This window comes from Chaetodon trifascialis, chromosome 8, assembly GCF_039877785.1.
Source record: "Chaetodon trifascialis isolate fChaTrf1 chromosome 8, fChaTrf1.hap1, whole genome shotgun sequence".
Classification (NCBI taxonomy): Eukaryota; Metazoa; Chordata; class Actinopteri; order Chaetodontiformes; family Chaetodontidae; genus Chaetodon; species Chaetodon trifascialis.
Window position 1 is genome coordinate 21932751 of NC_092063.1, and position 11064 is coordinate 21943814.

General features: G+C 41.9%; 1 protein-coding gene across 2 annotated transcripts in view; it reads left to right on the forward strand.

Moving 5' to 3' along the window:
• Window positions 1-10858, forward strand: part of prex1 (phosphatidylinositol-3,4,5-trisphosphate-dependent Rac exchange factor 1) — a 77400-nt gene extending 66542 nt beyond the window's left edge. The window contains exons 29-41 of one of the 2 annotated variants that reach the window (XM_070968256.1): window positions 738-828; window positions 970-1098; window positions 1291-1332; window positions 2225-2442; window positions 2673-2775; window positions 4496-4639; window positions 5676-5790; window positions 6572-6638; window positions 6787-6831; window positions 7487-7662; window positions 7910-8012; window positions 8438-8505; window positions 8619-10858. In XM_070968256.1, the coding sequence (XP_070824357.1) occupies window positions 738-828; window positions 970-1098; window positions 1291-1332; window positions 2225-2442; window positions 2673-2775; window positions 4496-4639; window positions 5676-5790; window positions 6572-6638; window positions 6787-6831; window positions 7487-7662; window positions 7910-8012; window positions 8438-8505; window positions 8619-8661 (1344 nt within the window). In that variant the 3' untranslated portion in view covers window positions 8662-10858. The remainder of the gene's footprint in view (window positions 1-737; window positions 829-969; window positions 1099-1290; window positions 1333-2224; window positions 2443-2672; window positions 2776-4495; window positions 4640-5675; window positions 5791-6571; window positions 6639-6786; window positions 6832-7486; window positions 7663-7909; window positions 8013-8437; window positions 8506-8618) is intronic. The other variant, XM_070968257.1, reaches the window with a different exon arrangement.
• Window positions 10859-11064: the final 206 nt, after the last annotated feature.

Consider the following 11064-nt stretch of genomic DNA (forward strand, 5'->3'; position numbering starts at 1 on the left):
GGATTTAAAACTGAAAGATAGTGAAACAAGAACACACACACACACACACATACAGCATGAAACCCCCACCACCAGTGCCGTCAAACCATTTGGAACAGAGGACTGTGATAGTAATCAGTCAACATCTGGGCTGAGTTACCTCATGGAGCTCTCTGTCCTCTGGTCAGGATCCTGGTTTTCTCTCTCATCTTTCACTTGACCCCCTTTCTTTCTCTGCTTTTGCTCCTCTTTCTCCTCACACACACACACACACACACACACACACACACACACACACACACACACATACACACGCACACACACACACACGCACACACAGACTCGCACTGGTCAGTTAAAGACCTCCATCCAGCTTTTCATCTCCTCTTAGCAGCATTTGATATCCTTTGACTCCCCTTGTGGGGGTGCACTCACTTTGGCCGCTAATAGTTCTTTCCACATGTAAACAGCAGCTCGGGGGGCCTGCAAACACAAGCCTTGTTGTTGGTAATGTTGAAATGTTGAAAGACCCTTGCCAGTAGCTATCGCAGAGTTGTGTGTATGTGTGCATGCGTGTGTGTGTGAGCATGTGTGTATGTTTGAATGATAGAAAGAGAGGAGGTAGCTGGAAAAAGAGAAGGATGAAAGATGTGTAGAATATGAGGGATGAAGGTCAGAGATGAATGAAGGATGATTGATTACCTGGCAATCTTTCTGTGTGTGTGTGTGTGTATGCACACTTTTATTTCTGCACACAGGTCGACTCCATCAACAGCCTGCTCAAAGGGCCCATCATGGCCAAGGCCTGCGAGGAGACCAAGCACTTCTACTCTGACCACAGCCAACCAGGTACATATTTATTTGTCGGTGGGCCTGCATGTGTGTGTTGACTGCTTGAGAGGTGAGAGGCAGTGCCGTCGTGCTGCTGTCAATACAGCTGTTACACAACAGCTACACACACTCACTCATTACTGGTTTTTATGTGGTTAGAGTTCCGCCAGACAGAAGATTGGACTGTTCGTTGTCGCTGCATTATTCACAAGAACATCCAGGAGGACCCTTGGAACCTACCCAACTCTATCAAAACCCTGGTGGAGAGTCTGCAGAGATTTGTTGATGGTTAGTGGAACAGGCATGGACACACACACACACACACACACACACACACACACACACACACACACACACACACACACACACACACACACACACACACACACACACACACACACACACACGTGCGCACATGTACATGCGATGGTGTACAGTTACAATCAGTCATTCCATCTTGTTTTTCTTCTACCTCTACAGATGGAAAGAACCAGCTCCTCCTGGCTCTGCTTAAGTGCACAGGTAGAGTAACATGCCAGCGTTAACTAGAGCAAGGTGGTGGTGAATAATCAAACTAGATAACCCAGTTCCAATTTTCCATAAAATTACCAGAAGAGTAGTCAAGAGCAGCTGTGCAGTCACTCCGCAGAGCTCAGTCTCAAGCAGCAGGAAAGGCCTCATGACTGGAGTATTTAAAATTATTCCAACACTGCAGAGCTCTTTGCAAATTAGATCATCCATCATATGAAAATCCAGCCTGTTTTACATCAGTGCATCTGCAGGTCCTTAAAATATCTTCAAAGATTATTAAATTATAACAAAAATATTTATTTAAAATGTCAAGAATAGAGTTTCTTTGGAATTTTAATGAGGTTATATTTTTATTTTCTCTGCTTCTCTCAGTTTGTCAGCTGTGGTTGCTAGCTGTGAAACGACACATGTTCCCTTTTATATTAATGTTGTACAGCCTAATGTGATAGCTATATGCCAAGTATGTTTTGATTTCACATCTGCTTTATTACACAGAGGTGAAGCAGATGTGTAAGTTGATTGAGTTTCCAGTATAATTGGTAGTTTTGTAAAGTCTTGACTTTCAACGTGGTTTCATTTTCCAGATCAGGATCATATCCAGGTTGAGGCCAGTTGTTCTGTATGTTTGTACAGGATTGAGGGTTGGTGTCAGAGCACATGATGCTCCAGTCACTTTGAACTGTGCGCAGTGGCAGATGGTGCTAGTTAATGGGAGACATCCTCTCAGGGGACCCAGGCTAATGGAGTAAAGTTATATGTATTGGAGAAACTCCAGGACACGTGTAATGAGGAAGGTTACAGTGTGACATTTGTACCCCCTGAACTCCCTCCATCGCTCTCTGACATCAAAAACTTCTTTTGCTCTCCAACCTTCCAACACCAGACACGTCTCTTCAGCTGCGAAGGGATGTGATCTTCTCCCAGGCGGCGACAGGCGCCCTGTGCACGCTGGCGGAGCAGCTGCTGGCAGCGTTGCGGTCACGGTTCAACAACGCTGGCGAGTACCAGGAAGACGGCAAGGAGACCAGCCGCAAGTGGCTGGAGCAAATATCTGCCATTGGTGTGCTGCTGCATTTCCAGTCCACGCTAGCACCACATCTGGTGAGGACAGGTTTTTCTGTTTTCTTTTGACAAGAAGGGCAAACGGGTGGTGTTTCTAATGCAGGCCTGCTTTGTGATATAGGTGTCTATATGAGTGTCACCTAATGCATTTTAAGCAAACCTCAATTTTTGTTGTATTCTGGGTCTTTATGGCTGTCTAGCCATGCAGCTGTCCTACAACCACCACCTTCCTGGTGTGACCTCTGAGCTCTCTTTCTTTCCTTCGGCAGAAAGAGGAGCGGACCATGCTGGAAGACACCAAGGCGGCCCTGTTGGACTTGGACAAAGTCACTGTGTTCTTCAGGCAACTGGAAGATGAGTGCCTTGTTGCAAGTAAGAAACTCCATCAACGAAGACTGACTTGGCTCATTCAAACCACACTGCTGCTAATGAGCAGCTGTATGGTTTGACCAACTCTGAATAAAGTTCATTATGTGGATGTATGGAAGCCATTGAGGGTGAAATTGCCATTTTTCCATTGCAGATTTAATTTTCTTTTCAGTGGAGGGCGACTGAATAGAGAGCTAAAACAACACTACAATGGATCCATAAATCATCTTAAACAAGGGCAGAGCCTTGTCCCCCTTGCCCTTGTATTACAGATAAGATGGTCCCTTCCTGACAGGCTGTGACGGGCTTCGTTTAAACCTCAGTGCTGCTCTCAGACACGTGCAATGCTAACACATATGTGGTGGAAACACCCACATATATACACAAACAGCACACTAAATATACACATACATAATATTCTTGCCCAAAATGCAGCATGTGATGTGGTAGAGAAATATTCTTTGGGAGCTTGAAAATGATTTTATGGTTTGCATCACTTCTGTCCTGCCAAACCGCTTAAGGTTGGAACATTTATTTCAGAGTAAGCATTCAAATACAATAGAGTACTGCAGTATTTCTGACTGAGGATGCACCCAGGTTATTCATAGTGGGCATTGTGCACATCTTGACATGAGCGTGTGCATATGAAGTTTAAGACCTGGGAGTGTTTGTGCCTTTTGATAACTGCATTGACTGAAGGATACCAAAAGCCTTAAAGCCAGCAGGTACAAAGGATGACTGCATCCTGAATCAGTCCTCTTTTCAGCAGCCTCAATATGGCCAGCAGAGATTGCTGCTCAAAAGGAAAAGCACAAGATGCACTTCCCTTTTTAGGGGGCAAGGATATGGATGAAGCAAGGATATGCTATTATAGGTTCACACTTGGCAGCAAAAATTATTTAGTGTACACGTATATGTACTGTGCATGAGCATGCAAATCAATGCACGCACTAACACATACTGAGTTGGTTATTCATGCTGTAGAGATACATAGAGGGTGCACACCCATACACTTGTATGTAAAAAAAACAGCATGTTTTTAGCCAAACTGCTCTGCTGAAGTTGCATTTTCTGCTCAGACTGCTGCAGTGCAGGCATAGGGTTTGTGGCGGCAGCGTCTATTGGACGTTATTGATTTGCTAATAGCATCTTCAGCAGGCTGGGGGCAATACTGCAGGTAGGATAGAGTCATGTAAGCAGCGCAGAGCCCGAGGCCCCCGAGTTCAGCCTGTGGTATCACGGCCAATTCCACAGGATTATGACTTGATGGGTTCTCTAGGAAAGAGTGCTGACCCTCGAGGCCACTCAGTAAAAGGTCAACTTTTCGATCTTCTGAGATCTGCACATGTGCCACAGTCAGAAAAATGTTTGGAGAAACAATTTATTACTAGTCAGGAGTTGTTTGTGGAACTTAAAAAGGTCACTGCTCTGCGTACAAGTGATGCAGGAATGACACGTTCTTTTATAGTAAAATTGTTTTAGGTGCAGAAGACACTTAAACGGTTAAAAAAAATCTTAAACTATTAATTGATTTTTCTTACTCTATTAATGTTGAATTTTGCATAAGTCTGTTCATGGCTAAATATCTGAAGATACTTAAAGGTAACTAATGCCATAGCCCTGTACCATTCTCACACTCTCATTTGTTGAGTGGCTCACACAGCCAAAAGTATAAAAGTCCAGTCTTGTTAACAGCTCCCTTGTCTGTGTCTGTGTGTTGCAGACACACCAGTGTGTTACCAGGTGGAAGGCAGCCGGCAGGCCCTGAGGGTCACCCTGTACCTGGACAGCTGTCACTTCAGTGAACTGCCCAGTCGGCTGCAAAATGGAGGCAGCGTCAAGCTCCACACCGTCCTCTTCACCAGGGGTAAGACTGAGCAGACTGGGCCAGAGGAACTAGAGAGGAAACTGGAAGTTCTGGGTGTAGATGTGGGTGTAGCATAATACAACAATGGCACATATGGCTGGGTGAAATACAGTGCCAGAGTCCCAAGCAATAGATTTCAACAAAACTTTAGTTCAAGGAAGAACTTAAACTGTTGGTCTGTATAAAATTATGGTTTAAATTACACGTTTTCTGTTTTTTTTAACTAATTCAAATGCACATCACACCGTTAGTGTCAGTGGAGTCACATTCAGGGAGGTTATGAAAATCATTTAAATGCACAATGCAGATGGTGAACTGTATAATTTAGAAACAGTCTCAGTGTGTAATGCAGCCTCTCATACATGCACATTTCCTGATAGCTTTTATGGAGTTAGACTGACGCCTGTTATTGGCCATTTAAAACACGCCGCCTTTGCAGCCATGCTCCTTCGAGTTCTCCATCAGTCTCAGCTGGCCTAGTATGAATGGATAGCATTATGCATCAGACCAGTCTGCCAAATAGCCATCAATTTTCCATAGACAAGTGCCAGTTAGAACACTAACCCAATGAGAGAGCTCATATTTCTGTCATGTACTTCATTGTGGAACAAAGTGCTGCAACATGGCTTCAGAGCTATTCAGCAGTGGTGATCTATGGTTTAATATCACCACCTACTGGAAAACAGCCTCTACTGCACTGTGGGTGGGCATGTATAGGGCACCTTATGGGATTGCATATGCTGAAGTTTGTATTAGTGTGTAGCCATATCTGTGAGCACCATATGTCATATAAATAAAAAAATCTATAAAAGAAGGAGATTTTGTGAGATTTTTAAAATACTTTAGAGTCAAGGTTAGGATTATATTTAATGCTGGTTAAATTGAATCCAGGTTCAACATTAACATTATGTCCATTAAGGGACGGTAATGAGGTTTGAAGAGGTCAGGGTTTAAGTTGGTTGGCATGTAAGTATCAGATCATATAAGTGTGTGCTCGTGTGTATTGATCTGAATGCCTCCTGTCTGTTTTCTCCAGCGCTGGAACGTCCAGAGGGAGTGTCCCAGCAGGACTATGCAGCTATGGAGGAGTTCCAGCAGCGCACCAACGCTGTTTCGCTGGAGAAGGTCAAGGCCTACTACCGCAGACTCAGGTACGCCATGCTATGCACTGCATCACAGTCCTCCAGTGGCTTACTCACTAACACTCAGGATATATTTCACCTTAAAGGGAGAGTTCACCCTGTGGTGTTGCATAAGCAAGCAGAAACTGCGCTTCGCCTGCCGTTTTACTTTTCTTTGATCTATTTTCAAAGTCTAGAATTTTTCAAGGTGAGAACTTTGTCATTTCTCTGGACCTGCCCCTCACAGAGTCCCACATCAACTAACAGGAGTTTGTTGGCTACATGAGTGGCTCATTCAGTGGTGCCAAGTGGCTGCTTTAGACCTACAGTTTCTCCAACATCAGCTAGTTTTTACTTTGATATGAATGCAGTTAACAGGTCAAAATAAACATGATTATATTTTCAAATATAATCTAATATGTGGAAGATTTGGAAAACAAGATGATTACAGTAAAATCTCATGTGTGTTTAAAGAAGTGTAAACCTTTCGTGTAGCATTTGGAGTTAATAAAGATTTTAAGAGCTACTTTAGTTGTCATTGTTCATTGCCTTGTATTATATTTGTTTGTTTTTAATAGCCTGTCAATGTTTTCTGATATGTGCACTCTAATTGCCACAAAACGAGTCATGCAACATCAATAAGTGATGAAACGTGTAGTGTAGCAGATGCATATTCGATAAAGTGAAGTACTCTAGATGCTGGATGACTCAGCTCTCGCACAGAGTGAGTCAGAGGAGAAAAAAATCTGTAGATTTCTGAAGGAGATGGAGAGTTTTTAAAACTGAAATAGATATGTTGTTGTCCGAACAGGGCTTTCTATTTGGAGAAGTCCAATCTCCCTACAGACTCAAACACCACAGCAATGAAGATAGACCAGGTAAATATACACTTACTCTGACATATTTCTCTGTGTACTGCTTTTGCTGTGGACATTACAGTCTGTTATCAAGTAACTTCTATACTGTTCTTGAAGCATAAGTCCATTTTTTATATAATGTTGTGACTGAATATAAATGCAAGCACAGATACTGGGCCTTGAAGTTAGAGACCTTCAACCAAGCATTTCAAAAGTAAGATGAACTGGTGTCCTGTTCCCTCCACTGGAAACCCCCCACTAGCTCGTCAAGACTCCCCTATTAACTCCAACTAACCTCAACACTTCAACATTATAAACGTTTCCATTTGAACCTGAAAATCCCAAACTGACTGTAGCTCAAATAGATTCCAGTGATTAAAACTGAATAGAATATACAGTAGTTTCAATATATAGAACTTTTATTCTCCAAGACTGCAAAGAGTGGAAGCTCTTTGTCTTATTTTGGATGGTTTCCCTGTTCCTGCTGATGCACCATCTTAACAAGTCAGTTACTCTACATAGTCTAATTTTGAATATTAGAAGTGTACCGAGCAGTGTGAGATTATTTCACTTGTTTCTAATACAAATTACCCATTGCACTGTTTTTATCTTATTTCTCCCAAATTTGGTTGATATTACTGTATTATTTTTCTTCTTATATTATTATACTATCCTTAACCTGCCACTATCAAAGAAATTACATATGAAACAAGTGACTTTTTCCTCTGCTTAGTTTTATAAAATACAGATTTCAACACTCAGTAGTAGTGTAAATGACTTGGTAAGATGGCCTCTGTATTGTATTGTATCATGTCAACAGTCCATTTAACCGCTGACCTTCTCCAACCTCCACTGTCTCCTCCTCATAGCTGCTGCGCCCCCTCAACACACTGGACGACCTCTGTCGACTAATGCAGTCGTATGTAAACGTGCGCCCCAATGCTCAAGGCCACCCGTCAGGTGTCAGCGTGCTGTGTGTGTCCTCTGAGCTGTGTAACCGCCTGGGAGCCTGCCACATCACCATGTGTGGTACAGGCATGCAGAGGTCAGCGTGGCACCGTGCCAACATTATTATACTGTTTGTGTAATACCACTAGACTGTCAGCTAGAATTAAGATTAACACGGTGCAGAGAGGATGACATGCACCACTGAGCCTCAAAAGTGTAGCCTTGCCTCATTGTCCGGATTAAGTTCTTCTTGGATTTGTCCAGCAGGTGCACATATGGACATTAGTGTGTTTGTTAAGGAGGTCTACACAATGCTGACCTTTTTTTTTTTTTTTTCTTTTCAGATGTACCCTAAATGTGACACTTGAGCAGGCAATGATCTTAGCCAGGAATCATGGTCTCATGCCACGCTGCATCATGCAGACCATGGACATCATGCGTAAACAGGTAAACCTCAGGGACCTCAAACTGGATGTTTTATGAACTGTTTCTTTCAGTATTAGTATCACAGTATTGATAAGTGTATTTTTCTGGTATTGATGTGTATCACAATGCGGAAAATGTATGTAAAAATGACTTGTTTCACACAATGGTTTCTTGAAACATTTCGTAAATGATGATGACAGAATATTATCATATGTTTGGGCACAATTTTACTGGAAGCCAATGAATAGTAATATTTAATGACCCAGCCCAGATTAGAGTACATATACAGTAAGATTTACTATTGTGATGTAAAACAATGTCTCCCAACCACAGAATCTCACTGCATGAATGAAATCCTCTGACTTACATCAAGTCTTTGTTGTTTGGCCATTCTGGGCAGTTTTGATCATTGCAGAGCTTACAGCACATGTTTTCTCTTCTACCAGGGGGCAAGAGTTGAGCTCTCTGCTAAAAATCTCAAGGTAATGGACCAGATGCCTCCATCATTCCCAAGGTACAGCATAAAACCACTTCCAGGCACCTCTCTCCACGGCATTAGTACATTATACCATTTATGGTTGTAGACAATACAGATTCCTCTCATTTGAAGTTTTTCTTTTTCAACAGGCTCTTCAAGCTGTGTTTGCCACCGTCAGACGGAGAGCTCTAAGACAACCGTCACTTCAGAGAACTCTTCAGAAAAAGGGTGAATTTGAAAGAGGAAGATATGATGAGAGATGACAATAACAAAAGGGTGCGAGTCTCACTGCTCTCTTTCCGAGAGGCACTGCCAATGGAAAGACCCTTGCCCCCCCCCGCCCCCCCACTGCCCCAGTTACACAAGGATCATTCCACCATGGATGCCACGAGAGTCTTCAGTACAACATACAGGCTAAACAAGACTGTGAGACTACAGTGAGACTGATACAGCCTGAAACTCAGATTGTCATGTACGGTTATACTGGGAACCCCCCAGATACATTATTGCTTTGACTGTCTGTCTCCCTAAAGCTGATATGAATGACTTGCCAACTGCTGCGAACCATTTACAAAATAAGTGGAAGGGAGATTGAGGCAGTTTGAGGCCTCATAAAGAAGACATCCACAGTGATTATGCTCATAACCGAGCGCTTATTATTAACTGGATTAACCAAACTACCTGTAGCTGACTGTCATCCTTAATGCAGATGTTATCCATTTTGCCTTGGACTGCAACTCCAGAGAGCTGTCTCTTTCTCTTTTGGGGATGGTGTTCCGCAGGATTCAATCTTTGGACCCCAAGCGAAGTAGAATACTTGTGATCACCGTGGTATTCGTGTACGTTAGCTGGCTGAGCAGATGCAGAAAGTAAAAGAAAAGATGAGAGAGATGGAAGTAGGGATTGAGGGACAGATGAAATGACTGATGATTGGGGGTGAGGGTGGGCGGGTAGGGTGGGGATTTGATCTTTCTTCAGCCCGTTGCATGTGGTTACTGTGCAATTACTGTAGGTTTAGTGTGAGTACTGTATTACTGCACTATATGAAGGATAGTTATTTATTGTGTCCAGAAGGAGCATTTGTATCCCTCACTTATTCTATATCAGGTATTAAAGAATCTGAAAGCATTCCAGCCTACGTATTGAACAGTATTTAAAGGACCAATGGCATGCCATTTTTTTAGTCGTAACTGCTTGTGTATTTTATTTATATGTATGGACTTATATCACATCAGGAAGTGTTACATTGATCTTCAGGGAGAGCAAGGAGGGAAGACGAACAGAAGCTAGCTAATCAGAATCAGGACAAAGGAAGCTAAAGTAAACATGTACAAGGCTGTTTGTCAATAATCAGCCAAGTCAACAGGTTGGAATATTGAATCATTGTTAAATTATTAATATATTAATTCAAATGTACTAGTTGAAGGACTGCCTTCTGTTAACTAAGAGGTGACTTTGGTTTTTAAATTGGTTTTTACATTGTCTTGGGTCTATTGTATTTACTGTAGGTATTAAAATAAGCACAACGGTTGGTCCATTCAAGTGCAGTGTTAGCAAACAGTACTGTAAGCAGTTGGTGGATGATGTAAAAAAAAAAGGGATTGTTTCAGGACTGAAACTCAGTAACATTGTTTTACTGAAGATTTTATTTTCTTGTACATACAAACTGTAACAGTGTCAGAGAAAAAGATAAGATGTGTCTCACAGCAACAGAGTAATGCTATAAGTTAAATTGGATTATGTTTATGGAGATAATATAGTATATAAAACATTTTCTATTCATGACTGTGCGTTTGAAGAGAAGCTGTTTCTCTTTGCTGAGCGTAACCTCACTGACAACACATCGTTTTTGACTGTCAAAAAGGTTCGACGTGCATTTGGAGAATCTGTCTGGACATGCTGCACTCATTAGGAGGGTCACTTAGTCCTTTTTATTTATTTAGAAGCAGCCGGGTTCCAAATGAGCACGTTGGAATAGCCTCTGTGCGTCCCTCGGCACCAGCATTGCCACTGAAAACTTGCACCCCCCTGTTGACTCACAAAACTCATTGGACATGTACATTATTATAATTCCCCTCATCACATTGGCTCTTAATCTGAGCAGTGTACATTATGTAAACTCAGACAGCAGGAGTAGTTTTCATAATCTGGTTTTAAGTGTGTGCCACCAGTTTAAATTAGCTAATGACTGCAGCATGTTGGTGTAGCTGGACAAACAAATATGTCACTGATTACACATTTATTTACATTATTCTAATGTTTTTGTACATACTTTATTTGCAATTTTATGTTGCTTGAAAATAACTGTACAAAGGATCTTTGTTGAATCTTTCTAAAATTATAATTGTAAATGCAATCTTAACAAAATAGTAAATAAAATGTTCACAGTATGATGATTGTTTTTCAGTGGTGGTCCAGCAGAGGATGCAATGTTTGATATTAAATGCTTACACAGAACAGGACAGGCCATCTTGTAAACCCCCTGCTTCACAATGCACCCTACCAATGTTTATGTTGTTGCTTTTGCTCTGCTGTATTTGACTGTAGTTTCCCATGAATGACTCAAAAGATGATTGCATCTCTTTGCCTTCATAC